General features: G+C 40.4%; 1 protein-coding gene across 1 annotated transcript in view; it reads right to left on the minus strand.

The window, feature by feature from the left end:
* The window catches only part of LOC122814888 (zinc finger protein 25-like), an 84602-nt gene that overhangs the window by 46952 nt on the left and 18064 nt on the right, over positions 1–19586 (minus strand). The window contains exon 2 of the mRNA XM_044087158.1: positions 3608–3734. Coding sequence (XP_043943093.1) covers positions 3608–3734 — 127 coding nt within the window. The remainder of the gene's footprint in view (positions 1–3607; positions 3735–19586) is intronic.

Consider the following 19586-nt stretch of genomic DNA (forward strand, 5'->3'; position numbering starts at 1 on the left):
TGCACTCCCTCCTCATCTAATGGTCATACACAGTTCACTGTAGCACACACATGTAACTGAGCAACAAGGGTCGTAAACAAAGGAGAAGCCATGTGGTTTGAAGATGGAAGAAGGAAAGTCTGGATTCTGTACATCAGAACCATTCCGATCACTTGGGACCAAAGTTTCTGCAATCTGCCAAAAGGCAAGCAGGAAGGCCTTACAATAAATGGAATCCAAATATTGAAAAAAATGATTTGGACCAAGATCAAGGACCTCTCCAAAGCAATGGATACACCTAAGGAATGAATATGGCAAGGTCATGGAATCCTAAGTCTACTACTGGTCTAATTTCTAAGAGAAGGACCACAGTAAAGTTAATGTGTTGTAGCTGGTGTGCAATATTTCACCTTATGAAACTGGCTCAGTTTTACTGCATATGTTTGTGAATATTAAGGAAAGCTTATTAAACTTACTTCATGATCACTTGTTAAAAGCTGCGTAGATATGTGCCCACTCAGACAAAAAAGACTTCACTCTTGTCCGGGAAGTGAACAACTTTTAATAGTGCCTTTAGAAGCAGACAAACAGTTAGACCCATCAAGAGTCACTAGCTTTATTATTATCCATTTTAACCTAAGGATGGGTATATCCCCTCAGATGGCAGCAAACTTGTAATTGTGTGCTCTTCTTAGGGCCCACTTGTAGGATAACAAGCAGAAAGGAACCAAGCCTGGCTCCACGGAGTAGAGGGATGGAAACCTGAAGGCAAACCAGGATACCAGAGTTTGATTATCAGCTCTAGCAAGCAGTGAAGCAGCTGGACAGGATGAGAAAGGAATGGAGGAGGACAGGCCAGAGGGTAGAGGGAGCATTAAGTAGACATGCTGTGAAGCCAAAAGTTTTATAAGACAGCCTAGCAAATATAAGCAGGCAGAAGGCGATTAACAAAAGCAAAAAACCGCAAATGCTTCAAAATGTGCCACTATAAGCATAAGTGGCCTCTAGGGCTGGCCTTTTGTGCCACTGCAGCAAGTTCATATCGACTTCTAACACCGACACTGTGTTCTTAGTAGTGCTAAATACACAGTACATACTGCTACAAAGGGTATGAAGCCTGGATCTCAACTGTCTGTCACTATTGAGTGACATCAGTCCATAATACTTTACCTGAAAACCACAAAGGTTATGAGGAACAGCCCACAAATAAAACACAAAAATCTGGACGTTTGAGAGATATGCAAACCCTTGCAACAGTAGGCTGGATTTTCATTTTGCCTTCAATAATGAAGATCATATAACAACATAAGCCATTCCATCTGCAATGTTCATGAACAGATGTCTTTGGTCAAGATTACAGCTGTTAAAATGCAACGCCAAAGATGAATAAATGCCCACCACTTTTAGTATATGAATAATATGCCTCTGAGAAGTTTTAACAGAAGAATTATGTGCAAATAATAGACTGCAGAATTGACAAAGTGCTGTTGGATAAAAGTGTGTCCATAAAAGAGCCACTGATGTATTGTACTCATATTGGATGTATTGTACTCATATTGGATATATTTATATGTAACACAAAGACAGTGCACAGGCCATATACCTCCAGAACATGTTGCAGGATGGCTGAGTTTCAAAGGAATTCATAGAGTAAGGGTGTAAACATTTCATTACCAAAGGAAACATAAATATTCATAGCTGTGCACCATTACTTCCTCATGCATCTCTGGGAACAACTTACTGACACTGTGTATTCACAGTTTTGTACCATAAATACCCCATATAATTCTGAGACTAACCTCCTGACCTACGCCATGTGCTTGTAATGGCATAACTGCATTGTAGTCATCTCCTCCCTTGCCGGACTGTACAGAAGTAGGCGAGACCTGTGTGATTGACATACAAAATGGCACTGATGTCATATTCAAATGATGCATGATTGGCACACGTGCACGGGGGGGGTGCACTATGACACAATTATGCCCGAAAGAATTACAGATGAAAAAAAATGCAATGCATAATATTCCTGAAGAAATGAAACTTATGAGGAATCTAAAGGGGTTATACCTGAATGATAACTGCATAGATTTCTTATGTGAGGAACTTGGGGAGCGGACAACTGTAGTACGTTTAGATTTAAGTAATAATCCAGCAGGCTGCAGTAACTCGAGAGACTTCATTAGCACCCTACACAATCTTCAGGAGCTCAGGCTGTATAATACACAGCTGGAAGAGCTGTGTATTATACACAGCTGGAAGAGCTTCCAGACGAATTGTGCAAAAAGCTTATTCATCTGGAGTTGGCTGGACTTTCTGGAAACAGACTCAGAAGTCTACCAAAGAGATTATCAAGTTGGTAAAACTGAAGGAAATTTACCTGCAGAAAAATACATTTAAATTATTTCCTCTAAAACTCTATCAACTTTCAGAGTTAGAAATTTTAGATATGGAAGGGAACTTGACAAGACTATTACCGGAGGAGATTGCATGTCTACAAAAACTGGAAAAGTTATAGGTTCATAGGTTCATACTAGGCTATCTGCCCTAGGGCATTTATAAGCCTAGCCAGAGTTGTGTGGCTTTCACCACCCCTTAGGTTGAAGAATACTATACCCATTAGTTTGCCGTGCCTCTGTCCAGCAGTGATACAGAGATGATCCCCGGGGTAAACCTACGATCTCCCATCCACTGGTCAAGATTCCTCTTGAACAGAGCCGGCGAGGTGCTCTCTCTCACATGGACCGGGATTCTGTACTTACATAGAAAAGGGTGCCTACAGTTCTAAATGATGAAATAAACAATACATTAGCTTGTTGTGATGTCATGACAAGCCATTTTAGAGATGACAAGTGGTCATCTTCTTGGGAGATTTTCATCCTGTTGTATTTAAACTATCTGTGGCCATCAGTTATCTGAACATATCCTATGCATTTCCTGTCCTTTATTTTTTTTTCTCCCACACAGCTAACCCCGGTGCCTCTCCTAGATCATAGGCTCAATCTCCCTCTCTTGTCTCCCACAGACTTACACGGATTAAGGTTGGAGGCCACCAAGGACATCAAGGCAGCAAAGTAGCACACACTGTCCCCAGTATGATGTGGGATGACTTTCATGCTCTCAGACCTAGTTTTCAATTGTTGCTCTTAAGAAAATTAGATCAATGTTTGACAAGTCAATTCAGGGTGGAACTTAGATTTGTAAGACTAACAGTGAATGATCCTCATGGAAGGGTACAAACCTGCCAAATACCTGATGAATATTCATGAGGCCTGTGAAGACATCACCATGAATATTCGTACATGTCATCAGGTGTTAGGTGGAATTTGGGCACATCCGGGGCAGTACTAGGATACAACAATGCCTTTGTAATTCTATTATACAACATCTTTTCCCTGTGTGGCACTGGTATAATCCTGCTTACTTACAGACACCATGTGCTGACAGTTCTGTATCATCTCCCTGTGAAACTCTGTGCCATCCTCATTACCTACCGATATTATGTCCTCATAGATCTGAGTAATCACCTCCCTGTGTAGGAGAGGGACCACCCTCCTTACAAACTGACACCGTGTGTTTGTAGTTCTGTGACATCATTTCCTTGTGCAGCTATGGTATGATTCCCCCTTACCAAGTGACACCATGTATTCGTAGTTCTGCGACATCACTTCCTTATACAATTCTTTCTCCTCAGTGGTTAGAATTTTCCACTCTTCCCTTGAAAAGTCAACAGCAACATCTTCAAAGGTTTCTGGTACCTGAAAGTACAAAAGAAATATTTAACAATGCCTGTTATTTTTACATAAGCAACCCAAATCTTTTCAGATATGCTTAAAATATCATACCTTTTCTGCACAAATTATTTAGTCTCCTTAGTACCACTAGCAAATCTGTTTACACTGTAAAAATAATCTTACACCAGAGAAGTATAAAACATATCCCAGAATGTCTCTCGTATGATTCATAAAGTAAGGGACAGCATGACTCAGCACAGCGCAGTATAACAATACCTGTGTGGCAGCACTGTGCACATATAAAAGTACCAGTGCAAAGGTGCGGCAGTTGACAACTGGGACACATCAAAAGCAGGAAGGAAGATAGGAGCACTGTGTGTGGATCTGCCTGGTGAATGCCACATCCACTGTAGGTGGAGCTGCCTGGTGAATGCCACATCCACTGTGTGTGGATCTGCCTGGTGAATGCCACATCCACTGTGTGTGTGTGTGTGTGTGTGTGTGTGTGTGTGTGTGTGTGTGTGTATCTGCCTGGTGAATGCAACATCCACTGTGTGTGTGGATCTGTCTGGTGAATGCCACATCCACTGTAGGTGGAGCTGCCTGGTGAATGCCACATCCACTGTGTGTGGATCTGCCTGGTGAATGCCACATCCACTGTGTGTGTGTGTGTGTGTGTGTGTGTGTGTGTGTGTGTGTGTGTGTGTGTGTGTATCTGCCTGGTGAATGCCACATCCACTGTAGGTGGAGCTGCCTGGTGAATGCCACATCCACTGTGTGTGGATCTGCCTGGTGAATGCCACATCCACTGTGTGTGGATCTGCCTGGTGAATGCCACATCCACTGTGTGTGGATCTGCCTGGTGAATGCCACATCCACTGTGTGTGTGTGTGCGTGTATCTGCCTGGTGAATGCCACATCCACTGTGTGTGTGGATCTGTCTGGTGAATGCCACATCCACTGTACGTATGCAGAAAAAAAAATCACTACAACCAATTAGCAGGATAACATTAAAATGAAAGGAATAGACATTCACGGAACCACCAAACGATTTATTAGCTACACATTATGTGCTTTCGTCTAAAAATAGAAGGACTTCATCAGAATACCAAACACCAGGCACTGAGTACTTTTATATCTGCCTGAACTTGGCTAATCGAATAGAAATCAAGGTAAAATAATTATACAATTATTTAATTAGCATCATTTAAGGACACACAACCTTATAAATATAATATATGGAAATAAAAAATAAAGATTAAAGATAAAAAGGCAAGGCAAACATCTGTGCATATTTAAAATATTGTTCACGTAAAACAATTAAATAATAGCATTTTTTTAAATGCCGTATTTACCCAGGACTGAACGAAACAGTCTCTATTACCAGTATACTTAAGTTAAAGGCAGCTTGTAAACCCTTAAGACCTCTAATGAATATTTTACAGGGAATGTGCCTGATGATAAAAAGTTCTTTGGGAAGCAGACAATTTATTAACTCGAAGTTTACTCAGAAAGGGTTAAACAGCTTTTCCACCTTCTATATCTTTAAGTTCAGTTAAGAACAGAGCAGCATTAACATCAAATATTTTATGGGAATCTTTAGACAATGTAATCCGCAAACAATTACACTCAGTTACAAGTTTGATGGGCAAAGAATGAGGTGATGTGACTGTCTATACAGGCCTTGTTTGACGGACACATAACTGTTTTCTCTATATTTAACAGCAAGCGTGAAGATGTAGCATATACTAGCTAATGAAAGACTGAAGTGTGCCAAGGTTAGTAATCTGTATAATGTAACTATATGTGAACCAATGGGAGGTATGTACCTTGTTATGCGATATGTAGATTCCTATACAAGGGAGATTAGTTCTCACGTGAGAGGCTAAAGTTCCCATTTCTAAAACAAAATGAAGTGATTAAAGCAGAATTCCATGATACATCACTTTCCCCAGGTCTAAACATCAGGGATAGTAAATTACTGGCAGATAACGTGACTACTGGACTTGTGTGTAACAGCTGATACCTGTGTGTGTAACAGCTGATACCTGTGTATAAAACTTGAAGGGAGTTCAAATCTTTCCAGTGCTAGGAAAAGAAAATGCAATTCAGTGTCAGCTATTAAATATTTAACAATATAGCAACCTGAAGGTGTCCTAATGCTCATGTGTCTGGATATATAACCATAACCTAATTAAACCTGGGCCGCCCGTTCTATTTTTCACAAACTTGTTAGGATAATGATAATAGATATGGTGGAAAAGGTCTAAGCCTTCCAGACAGCAGTTTGACAAATACTTTGGTCTCAAAAGTTAATAACGAGATCGACCTATAGGTTATCCTGACCCAATTTTGGAAATACAGGGGTGCACAGCTTTAGCAGGTAACTGTTTTTGATTAACGTTTTACACATTTAAGCCACTCATGCGAGATTACCAGTTCCTTCTTGTAAAATTTATAAAAAGGCTGATGCTAAACTAACAGGCCCAGGTGTGCTCCACCTGGCTACTGAGAACGTAAACGGATATTTAACTAAGTCTTGTGTTTCTTTGCAGTTCCAAGTGAACTGATAAGGTGCTTGGTCTCTCTCTTCTGTTTTTTTTTTTTTTTATTACCAATGAATTAGTTTTGTTGGTGTTCACTTTTTAAATTTGATAGGGGTGTAAAATGAGTTGGTATGCTCTCTATGACAGGTATAAACTGACTTATTTAATTAATTAATTTATTATTTATTTACAGGGAAAGTCTGACTTGGAATGAGCCAATTTTCAGCAGAGGCCCGGGGAGAAATGCATGTCTTTGTAATTGGATTTCTCACATCATTAGCTTACCTACAAAAAGTAACATTTCTCTTTTCTGTGTACCTTTCCTGGACTTCAGCATCTTAGAAATACAGTAGTAGGTCAACTTAAAACAATCTAGATCTTCAGGAATAAATTATGTACTCCAGGAAATTTGTAATAGCTAAAACCAGACCAAAAGCATTCATTCCTCTAGTAGACATCTGCTGGGAATTGGTACATATTAATAGCAGTAGTTTATGGGTGTGTGTGGGGGAGTACAGAGGACTTGTCCCCTTAAAAATGATTCTGTTTACTATTTTGAACATTAATATTGAAGTGATTTCACAGTTTTGTAACTGCACCTTTCTATCACAAAACTGTCAAAGACTTGTCATGGAGACGCAGTTCTAATCTACATTTATTACAGATATAAGTGGCACTTTTGGGATATACAAAAAAACTCTGTGTAGTTTACATTTTAGTTAGCGGTATTTTTTGTAATGATCCAGTTACAGATGCCTGGTAGAAGAATGACTGTTTCTAATTTTAGCTAATTACCAATTTCCTGGAGTATATAATCTATTCCTGAAGATTTAGAGGGTTTAAGTTCACTTACTGCATTTCTAAGCTGCCGAAAGTGCTGTAAAAGTACTATGTACTATAGGGCTGAAGTCATACTCTGTACTATAGAACTGAAGTCGTACTAAGTACCAGGGCTGAGCAGCTGCCTAAGTTATTAGTTCCACGAATGAATGAATACAAATAATAAATGTGATTTAAATGAGAGCAATCTGTGGTAATAATTCACATAAAAGCAGGGAAAGATGTAAAGAGAACAAAAGAAGGAAAGGTGTAATGAAATGTTCAGTGCAGTCACAGTGGTGGCAAACTTTATAACAGAAGAGAAAGCGGCCAAAGTGCTACAAAAAGGGGAAATATGACAGTGGACATTGTAGGCTGTCATGACAGTAAATGTGATCTAAAAGCAGAGCTGGATAATGTAAAATTAGCACATGTGGCACTGGAATACAATCTGCGATCTCACACCGTTCAAATTCAGTGAAATGAAGATGAGAATCGGTGCAAGTGATCTGTAAAGAGCGAGCTGAGAGAGGATGCTGAAGATGTTCTCCCACCGTGACAGCATTTGTAATATATCAACTGAGAATGGAGGGAAGGTAATGATCCACTTACATCTGGGGACGACTGACTGAAGAGTTTATGGCAAAATCTCTCTTACCTTGATGTATACGGGGACCATAGTCATACAGTAGGAAGTATGTCACTGTATATTAGCCATACTCACACAGTAGAGAGAATGGTGCCAAATAATAGCCAGTTTCATGCAGGACACAGAATGGTGCTAAATGCTAGCCAGTCTCAAGCAGTAGGGAGAATGGCGCACCGAATGTACTTGTTGAAATGCCATAGACATAAAGCTAAGGTAAGGCTCCTTATGCCGAAGGCAGCAAAGGCTTGTACATACAGAATGAAAATGTGTAGTGTGAACATAACATAATGTGCAGCCATTGACCCAATAATATGGTACATGAGGGGGACAGGAATGACCACCAAGGTAGTATGTCTGGCAGTCTGGTTAAAGTGACGCTCAAAGAAAAGGCATGGAGATGTTAATTCCCCCCAAAATGATGCAACACTCTATAAGAACAGATGGATGGAATGGGTGGGACAGTGGCCAAACATAATGCTGAAATAAGTAAAAGAACTTTGCAAAAGATATCAAAGTACAATCAAATGGGACCTGTAGCCAAAGCAAAACAGGGTGGCCAGAAAAGAACCAGGGAGCTTGTTTGTACTCTGTCAGGAAGGACACTATATATGATCCCCTGCCATAAACAAACTGTACAACAGAAGGAAGAAACTGTTGCAAAAGGCAGTAAAATACCATGAGTAGAGGAGCTCCCTGGTCAGCCTCAGTAAGAAGCTGAGATCTCTTATAAGATCCTCCAAAGCTAGCTACGAAAATAAAACTGCCACTAATTCCAAGGACAGCCACAAAGCATTCTATAGCTATGTCAAGAATCTCAATGGCAACACCCAGATCTGCTCTGAGTTACAGCACAAAGGCACGAAAATTACAGAACCAACTAATATTGCCCACATCCTGGCAGACAGGTTCAGTGCTAACTTTACCCCCCCCACCCCCACCCCGTAAAGGGCCCATATCTATACAGGAAGAATGCAGAGTCCCTGTAATCACAACTATGCATGTGAAAACCACACTCTCTAAAAAGTCAAAAACACAGCATCCATGGGACCGGACAACATCCCAGGCTGCGTTTTACACGAACTTCAGAATGAACTGGCTCCTCACTTAAGCACCATGTTCAATAATAGCCTCGCATCAGGCTTTGTGCCCACTGAATGGCGCACAGCAACAGTTATCCCACTCCACAAAGGGGGAGCCACCACTGATCCCGGGAATGACAGACCTATTAGCCTGACGAGCCAGGTCTGCAAGGCCATGGAATGTATCATCATGGAACTCATAAACAAAGACATTGGTAACGTCCAAACTCTGGATCCCACCCAGTTCGGGTTTGTGAAAGGCAGATCATGCCTCCTGAACCTGATAGACTTCTTTGAGGCAGTCATCAAAGCCGTAGATGAGGGTAAGGTGGTTCACACAGCCTATCTTGACCTCGCCAAGGCTTTCGACACCATCCCCCATTCTGGAATTATAGCTAAACTCAACAAACTAGGCATAAATCCCTACGTCACAAGATGGGTTGCCAACTGGCTCAGCTCACTGACAGAACCCACACTGTAAAAGTTGCAGACTCCAAATCTGACCTCAAACCAGTGACAAGTGGAGTACCACAGGGTTCCGTCCTTGGACTGCTCCTGTTTGGTATCTACTTCTCTGAAGTACAGGATAACACAGAAAGCCTCTGGCTAATGAAGTTCGCAGATGACTGCAAACTAGGAGCCATAGTCAAGCCCCAAATGATGTGAACATCCTATAGAAGGGCCTCTCCGAGACAGATGCCTGGTGTCAGAGCCATGGCCTCAAGCTCAATGCCAAAAAGTGCAGTGTCATCCCCTTTGGTAAAAACTCTGTACCCATGAACTACACAAGTAAAACCAGCTGCAAAACACGAACTCAAAAGAGAAAACTTGCAGAGAAAACCAGTTTAATAAAAAGCAGAGCTTTCGGGCGTAACCCTTCTTCAATACTAATACATTCAAACACTAAACTCTAGAAGCTTAAATACAGGTCTAAAATCACATGACCAGCAGCCAAATGAAATCATGTGACAGAAAACAAATTAAAAATTAAAGACATATACATATAAATATATTAAAAGATGTGTAGATACACAGTATAAAATATTTACTTTACAATATTACGTAGCTTAACTAACACAGGTTTTAAACTGACAGTGCTATTTAAACCAGGATGAGTGTCAGCAGCTAATCTCAATATCCATTCAAATTCTTTGAGCTCAAGGCGGTTGTTGACATCACCACCTCTTTCATTTGGACACAGAGCATCAATCACTCTAAACTTAAATGTATGTTTCACCACAAGTTTTAATATGTTTACATAGTGCATTATTGTCACAATTTCTCCTAATTTCAGAATTATGGTCTATAACACGTTCCTTAAGCTTACGTATTGTTTTTCCCACGTAAAATGAACTGCATGAGGTGCAGGTAGCCAAATAAACCACAAAAGTGGTGTTACAAGTAGCTGTAATTTTAAAATTAAATACTTGTCCATTGGCAGGATGAGTGAAAATATCACTACCATTCCCTAAGATGTAAGCACAGGCAACACAGTTAAAACATGGAAAAGTACCAGTTTTAGCAGCCAATTGTGTATAACAGGGTCTATAAAATCTTTATAACAGAGTAAACTTTAATCGTCCTCATATTTTTAAATGTAAAATGTGGCTTGGTGCCCAATATAGTTTTTAGTTCATCCAATGCCATCAGAATGGGCCAGTTCCTGTTAATAATTTGTCTAATTGAACTTGACCTACCATTAAAAGTTGTGACGTACCTTATTTCATGTTGAGTAATGGTGTTATTACACTGACTATCTGTGAGGCTTGACCTATCTTCCAAAAAAGTTGGTATAAGTGATGTCTGCCTAGCTTCCATTACATCAGATTTAAGCTTGGATAATAAATTCATATCATATCCACTAGAAAAAAAGTCCTCTACCATATTATCAAGTTGTGAAACAAATGTAGTATTATCAGTAGTTAGTCTACTTGCTCTAATAAATTGAGATTTTGCTACACCTTTAAAGACATGTGGTGCGTGCATACTACTGTGATGCGTATATCTTCCATTACTAACATCCTTTCTATAAATACTAGTGTTTAATATGCCATCATTCAATTGCAGTTTGACATCTAAAAAACATATGCTGCTGTCAGACACATCCATTTTAAATTTTAAAAAATTAGTACTAGAATTTAAATAATCAATGAAAATATTCAAATCATCCAAAGTACCATTCCATATTAGTAGACAATCGTCTACAAATCGCTGATAGAAACTAATGTTACTAAATAATAGATTTTGTGCATTAAACAAATAATTGCATTCCCATTGGTAAAGCACTAAATTAGCGTAAGTATTTGCTATGGATGTGCCCATAGCTACACCTGTTAACTGAAGAAATAAGGTATTATTAAACATAAACACATTGTTCCTCAGAACTACATCCATAAGGCAACAGATATTGCTAATGAGCCTATGGTCAGGACTAGGTTGAGAAGACAAAAATTCTCTAAGTAGTTCTATTCCCACATCATTGGGGATAACTGTGAAAAGGGACATGATATCAAGCGTCACTAAATAATATTTCTTGGTATTTAAATCAGTTTTTACATTATTATACCATACCCGTAGCTTTGACAATAAATCACAAGTATCCTTTAGAATAGAACTACATTTAGGTAAATAAACTTCTAATTGCCTATGCAAATAAACTGATATGGGTTCAGTAACCCAACCACCTCCAGAGACAATCGGTCTCATGGGTGGATTTTCCAGGGATTTATGAATCTTAGGGATCCCATATAAATGTGGAATCAGAGGACAAGGTACTGTAAAATAGTTAAAAGATCAATATCTATGTCATTATTAAGCTGCAGCTCATACACAACCATGTTCACATAACTTATACAATTTTTACATCAGTTCTAGTGATAACTTTAAAGGCAGTATCATCATTTAAAAGCAGAGAAACAGCTGAAAAATAATTATCACGATTCATTAAGACAGCCTTGCCACCTTTATCAGCTTGTTTTATAATAATGTTATTACACTGTTGTAAACTTTTTAAGGCTTTATACTCAGAGAAGCTTAAATTATATGCCTTGTTTTTAACAGGTTTTAGATAGAGTTCTCTAATCTGAAACTTCAAATGTCATGAAAAGCCTTTAGTACAGGAACACTAACTGGCATAAAAGTGCTACTACGTTTACAACATTTTTCAGGCGCAGGAGTATTACCAAATAGCAGTCTTAAGTTGAGATTTGGAACAAAGATTTTTAGTTCTGTTAAAGCAGAGACAATATTGTCACAACCATATGGTATAAATTTAAAACCTTTACTGAAAAGCGAAAAGTCGCTGATTGTAATTCAAAAGTGGAGAGGTTTAATACACTGTTCATTTGCGACTTACTTTGTTCAGTCCTAAAGGGCTTTGATTCTTCCTTTTGTTTGTAGATGTAATTTGTGTAGATAACAAGCCCCTCGACTTGGGGATTTATTTCCAACTGCTTCTGGTTGTTCTAACTGAAAACGCTTAGGTACAAAGCTAAAAGTAAGTTGTTGAGTCTTTTTCCAGTTAAGCGTATTCACGTTGTCAGCGCCATCATTCTTACTTGATCCTAACAGATGCTCATGCTGCTGGTTACAGGCGTAGGTGTAGGTTGGACTATCCCATCAGATGTTGTATTGGGGGGAATCTCTTTAGTTGTAGGTGTTTCTACGACATTAGTGTTGCATACAAGTTCATCAAAAGTATCTAAGGCATCAAGTGCTTCTTTATAAGTAGGCTTTTGATAATTAGAGGTTGTATGATAATCAGATTTAGGCCAAGAGAAAATATTCCCCTTTTGGAAGTCCCCAATGTCACGTAAAAGTTTACGTTTCTTAGTAGCTTCCATTCTTATGTCAAGGGTATGCAGTCTATCTATTAGTATTGAAGAAGGGTTACGCCCGAAAGCTCTGCTTTTTATTAAACTGGTTTTCTCTGCAAGTTTACCCATGAACTATCACATAGGCAGCAATCTACTTAACACCGAATGCGTGATAAGAGACCTTGGGACCCAGGTGAACAGTAGTCTCTCCTTTGATAGTCACATCGCCACAGCAGTCAGGAAGTCCTTCTATGTGGCACACCTCATCATAAAAGGGTTCTTATCCAGAAAAAAGAGGTAATCGTTCCCCTCTACTCGACACTCATTAGACCCATTATAGAGTACAACGCCCCATTTGGAATGTACTTCACAAGACATCTTCAGCAGCTGGAAAGGCCACAGAAGTACCTCACAAAGAGGATTACTGGACTCAAACAAATGCCCTACACTGACCGTCTCAAAAAACTCCAGCTTTACTCCGTAGCATATCGCCTACTCCGGGTGATCTCTGCCTAACATATAAAGCTATGTCAAACCCAGAGCTGTTGGACATGCTACACCTAAAGAAATCCCAATCCCTCTGAGCTACATGCTCTACGGACCTAAACCTTGTCACCACAATAAACAGGATTCCTATCCCAGAGACTTCCCATACTCTGGAACAGGCTACCCATCTATGTCAAGCAAAGTTCTTCATTAGCACTCTTCAAGAAAAATCTTGATGAGTGGATGGGAAATAGGAAATACACTCCGGGGATCACTTCTGTGTCTCTGCTCGACAGTGGCACAGGAAAATAACTTTCTTGGGTGGTGTAAGCCAGGGAACCTTGTTGGCTAGGCTTACGTAGGCCCTTGGGCCAATAGCTTAGTACCTACCTATGAACCTAAGTGCAGGAAGGTCAATATAGTGCAAAATGAAAACAGGAGATTTTGTGATTGCCCCACTTATAAAGGGATCATAGTTTGAGAAGGCAGTAGAGGAACCTACATACATTTGAGGCTCCATGAAATACAAGCTGGAAGCCTAATCAAGGAGGAAGGAAAAACAGTGGGAGAGGCCGAAGTGTAGCCGGCTCAACCAGCGTCCTGTGCTGGTACAAAAAAAGTAGCATCTCACCTCAGCTCATCAAGGGAAGAACAAAACATAAAGGACTTATGCAAACAACTGCTGCAGGATACCAATGCAGACAATACCCAAACCTCCCTCTTCAAGTGAAAAAAAAAAAAAACTCCATTCCTTTTACACAACCTAACCCCTCCCTCCTACCTCAGCCAATTAGGTCCTATTTTTGCACCCTGGCACCAATCCCTCCTTCTTGTCATTTTAGCACAACATTCTTTTAAATTGTAGCAAATTGCTTGCTACAAATGTAGCAGTTGCTACACAGAGCTACAATTCTTAGGTCCTAGTTTAAACTGTAGTAAATTTGTAGCAAGCAGTTGCTACAGTTTAGACCAACATGAGTGTTACAATTCTAAGGTCTGACCGCAAATGCCATACTGGCTTTTAAAAGCTGGTATGCATTAAAAAGTGATTGGGACTGGCCAATTGTACCCCTCCAACACTTTGTATCCAGGGCAGTTGCTCCTTTCTCCCCATCCTAGCTACACTACTGGTGAGAGATGACCAGACAGCAGTAGTTATCAGACAGTTTGCAGTGAAGATGGATAAAATCTGCAGACATCACACAATGGGTATGTCACAAGTTGTCCTGGGAGACAGAGGGAGCCCACAGAAGACTGACTGTACGATATGGGAGAAAGTACAGTTGTCTCTACTTACCACAAATATAAATGTTCAAGTCTCTTCATTGTTGCAGTAATAATGTTTGGGATTTCCTGCTATGGAAGCCCTCAGATGGTTCAAACAGCAGAGATTTTCTCCATCCCCCTGGCCAGTGGGCACCCTCCTTATTGACGTCAGGAAGTCTGGGTACAAGAGTCATTACCTGGCACCATTTCTTCGGGTCTTTCTTGCACACACAGGACAGGAGCCCTAACGAACAACCCATGCACACTGTCCCCAGCAGGCATGGTGGCACAGAGATCTGACAAGGACAATTAAACTGGGGAGGGTTCCTAAAATGAAAGTAGACAGGGAGCCCATCCCAACCTATAGGCAAAAGAGGTCATGGAGAAAAACAGTACTCAACAGTGAAGACAAATACCTACATTTACAGTAATTAGACACAATTGTATTGCACTAATTGTGCTTTGATTACTGCAGTAACATTTTGAGAGGATTCCCAAAACTAAATGGAAGGGTGGCTGGGAAGGCATTATTAGGAGAAGACAGAAGCCCCTGCAAGACTGCAGGAGATGAAACCTGCTCTTGCTCTAGATGCAGAAGACAAACTGCAGTGTCTGGAAAAAGTGTGGTCAGAGGACCAGGTAGCCGCCACTAGGATAAATTGGGTGGGTACTCCCTTGATGAAACAACAGTGGCAGTAGTGACCCTAGTAGAATGAGTCTGAATGTTGTCAGGTGCAGTCTTCCCATGGTGCTTCTAAAAAATAAATAAATAAAATAAAAGGAAAGCAAATTAGAAGTCCATTTTGAAACCATTTGATTGTTGACAGGCTGCCCTAATTAGTTAGAAGCGACCGTAACTTTCTGATGGACTTGGTCCTGTGTAAATAAAACCTGAGATGACCGAGCACATCCAATGAATGTAGAGTTTTTCCCACTGTTCTGAGGATTGCAATAGAACACAGGGAGATGAACAGCTTAGTTCAACAATCAATATGCAGGGCTATCCTGAGGGAACTCTGTCTCAGTGGAAGCTAAGAAAAGTCTCGATATAGATTACCGCCTGCAACTCAAGAGATCCTTTTAGCAGAGGTGACAGAAACCAGGAAAACAATTTTCAAGAGAGGAATGCAAGATCTGCAGAAGCAAAAGGTTCAAAGCGGGCACAGTAAGATTTGTGAATAAGATGTTAAGGTCCCTGGCAGGGGTGGGGGAGGGGAAGAGGTCCTTGCAGGCTTTGAGAACAATAGTAGATGTGGAGGCAGGCAGGCCAAGATGTCAGAGGCATGGATTTTAATGGAGGAGAGAACAGTTCTGCCAAGACACTACCAAAGGAATACTAGTTAGCAGTGGTTTTTACCCTTCATTCTAGCACCATACCGAGAATCTTTTCCATTCTGAGACGTATGATTTTCTGGTGCTGGACCTTCTGTCTTTTCTTCAAAATAAGCAAGATGTCCTTATAGAACATCTGGCCCTGTGGAATCAGAATCATATTGTCCAGACTGCCAGCTTCAGAGTGCCCAAAGTGTAGTGAATGGTGGCTCCTTTGTTCTGTGTTAAGAGGTAAACGCAGTATCCATTGTCTTTCTCTGCTCATAAAGTGTAACAAAGGGAATCAATGCTGCCTTGGCTAAAAAGGTCTTATCAATATCCGAGCTAGTCATTTTGTAAATGGAGCAGTAGATAAAGTAAAGGGCAATGTGCAGAACTGAAAGCAATTCGCACCTAACCTGAAATGAAACCAACTCCTATGCTCCTTTGCTATGGAATATAGAGGTATGCATCTCTTCAATCTAGGGAGACTACAAAATCTTGAGGAAAGTCATGGGATTGGGTAGAAGACATACAGGCAGCATCTTGAATTTGTGAACAATGAAAAAACTGTTGAGCCTTGAAAGGTCTAAGATTGATCTCAAGAGCCTTCTTTTCTTGGTACTAGGAATAAAGCCATTTTTCCACTGTCTTGGAGAGACTGGTTCTATGGACCCTAGTGCCAGCAGAAATCTTACTTCAGCCTGTGCCTCCTTGAGTTGTCCTTTAGGAACAGTGGGAATGTCTAAATGTCTTGGGTCGAATGCAAGCTGCAACTAGTACAGTATTATAATTTAAGCACCTCTTTGTCTTGGGTGATGTTTAGCCACTGATCTAAGAAGAGGGAAAGACTGCCTCCCATCTTTGTGGACAGGGAGTTGCTCTGAGTCATAGCTCTTCCTGCTGGACCCCTAAACAAGGGGTCTGGTAAGCCTGGATCCCTGGTCAGCTTGCCATCTTCTTTGTTAACTTGGATGTCTTTTTCTCCCGCTTGTCCAGCTTTTTCATCTTGTGTGGCTGGAAAGTGCCAACATTTAGTATGAAAATTCCTACTGAACCACAGGAGTTGCACCTGCAGAAAGTTCTTAACAGTTTGCAGGGCCTTCGTCTTGTACTCCAGTTTCTTAAATACACGCTGTGCCTTGGGTCCAAACAGAAAATCCTTGTTTAAGGGTGTATCAAGGATATAATTTTTGACATGATTGGGCAAAGACTGCTCTCTTAACCAAGCAAGTCCCCTGATCACAAACCCAAAAGCAGCTGCCTATTAGATGCTTCCAAGGCATCATAGCCACAATGTAAGGAGTGTTTAGCTGATAGAGACCAAGAGTTGCGTGAGTTCCAACAGCTCCTTTTGGACAGCTTAATCTTCCATTCCCTCCAGATTCTGTTTAACTTGGCCTGAACATTTTACCATATGAAACTGGCAATTTAAAGCTCTCATGGACACGGTAGCTGACATATAAACTTTCTTGCCAAACCTGTCAAGGGTTCTTCTCCCCTTTTTGTCATTAAGCAATGGATATTTAGAGATGCCATTTTTACCTCTCTTAGGGTCGGAGAAAAACATCTCAGGATAAGCACAAAGATTTCTAAAGAGGTGTTCATGCATGTCCAGGATACTGGAGAAGTGGTCAGTTTCCTGGGAGCAGAGGGATGAGAGTCAGGCTGCAAGGATGTGTACTGAATGACATAATCCACAAGCTCTAAAGCTGGAGGAATATGCAGGGGATTGTGCTCAGGAAGCCTAAGAAACGTTCTAATTCTCTTCTTAGATTGAGGATAATCCTGAGCTTCCCAATGGAAAGATTCTCATTATATGGAGGGTCTCCCCAAAAATAAAATCGTCAGGTGGTGAGACTGAAACACATGTTTCATCGGACTTAAAGTTGGCATATGACACTCTGGAAATCTGGTCAACATACACCAGCTCATCTTTAAAGGAATCACAGGAATCAGAAGAATCCTGAGAAGGAAGACCTCTCTCTGCAGAAGTTCCTGTAGTGGGGGTCCTTCCAGGAGCACAGTTGTCTGTAGCTCATAAATTCCATTAAATCCTCAGCTAACCGGACTAGGTCTTGCAGGTAGTCCTGAAGGGACGGATACCCAAAAAGCCTTGACTGGGGCAAGCTAACTGCAGTCTTTATGTGCTTGGCCTTCGGTGTGATGTCAGCTGCATCAGCCCGTACCATGGCCTGTACATGTTCTGCTGAAGTCTCCTCTTTTGTAACATGGGAAAGCTTCCCTCACCATTAGTAGATATGACATGGATATTGGATATCAAAACCTACACAGTGACTTTAGGACCTATCGGATGAAATAAGAACTTCATCCCATGTGGATCTCAAGGAGGTTGATGGCATGGCTGATTCTGCAAAGTCCCAGCACAGGCTGCAGATGCACCCCCTGTTGGAGGGGACTGTGAATACATTTCTCCCCCTTGCAATAACGAGTATGGAAGAAATATACAACACCAGTATGCTGTCATCTGGTACCCTATCTTTGGACACTTCTTCCTTTTTCAAGGGAGTGCCGATTCAGCATGACCAGCAGATGTCATAGCTTGTGAGGGGCACCATAGCATGTGAGGAGCACCATAGCTTGTGAGGGGCACTAATTCTCTCTCTCTGTTGCTTTCTCTAAAATGCCTCTACCACCTCAGCTCTCCATTTTACTGGCCCAGAATTGAAATAAACAGACTAGGGAGAGTTGGGCACATCGTGCTTTGGGCCCAGGAAGATTAAACAGAGTGCAAATCCTGATGAGGGATCAGTTTCCCACTTGCTAAAAAAAATATATATATTTATATATAAGAGAAACTGTTGAAGTGAAGCAAAACAACCAAAAACAAAAGCAGGAGGCAAGGCAGTCAGAAATAGCACCAAAACTCCAAGTCAAATGGTAAGTTGAACGCAGCTTTATAAAAATCCAGTAGCGTTTTCGCTGCTAAAAAAGAGTTGCAGCTTCTTCAGAACAAACAAACAAAGTGAATATTAGCGCCAAATATTTAAGAGGAAATCAGAGGTGTGGCAATGACATCACTTCCTCTAGTATGCTATTTCACTTTAAATTCACAATCAGCAAAATAAAATCTAGCGTTTACATCAACATAAAAATAAAAAACATCAAGTTATAAGCACAATGTTACAACCTTCATATTAAAAATTGAAAATTGAAATCCACTTTAGATTTAAATGAATTATAAAATTAAAAGTTGTCAAGTTGTATGGATATATATATATTCTAACTTGCAACTAATGTAAAATAACTTCTTTTGTAATTTAAAATTCTTTCACTAGATCACACTAAAGAAATAGTAGACTTGTCTAGTGCTAGTGAAATATACATATAAATCAGTGTTATGAAAATTATGAAAGTATAAACAAACATATTCTGAAAATACTATCTCATGTAACTTTTTAACTTTAGGATTGCTGCTATGTTGCAGTTCTCATTTAAACCTGGGTCACTGAATGCATCGAGCCTTATTTGCCATTCCAATTCTCTAAATTCTAGCATCAGTGTAAGTGGACCACCTCTGATGCTAGGTGGTATGTGGTCAATGGCCATAAAATGAAATTTATGGCCAGGATTTCTGGAAATGTGTTTTGATAAGGCATTGTCCATTTTCCCGGTTCTAATTGCGTAGATGTGTTGGTAGATCCGCTCCCGGAATTTCCGGTCGGTTTTGCCTATATAGAATCCGGGACAGTAGTCACAAAAAGCTGCATACACCACTGATCTGGTCTCACAATTGATTTTGTGGTGGATTGTGTATCTTTTATTTCTAATGGTAAATGTTTCACCTGATTTTACTAGCCCGCACCAGTTACATGAGCCACAGCTAGCAGAGCCCTTGTACCTAGTAAAGGAGTTCATAGAGTGGTTCCTTTGTAGGATTTCCT

The sequence above is a fragment of the Protopterus annectens genome, chromosome 11.part0 (genome assembly GCF_019279795.1).
Source record: "Protopterus annectens isolate FY-2018-M chromosome 11.part0, PAN1.0, whole genome shotgun sequence".
Classification (NCBI taxonomy): Eukaryota; Metazoa; Chordata; order Ceratodontiformes; family Protopteridae; genus Protopterus; species Protopterus annectens.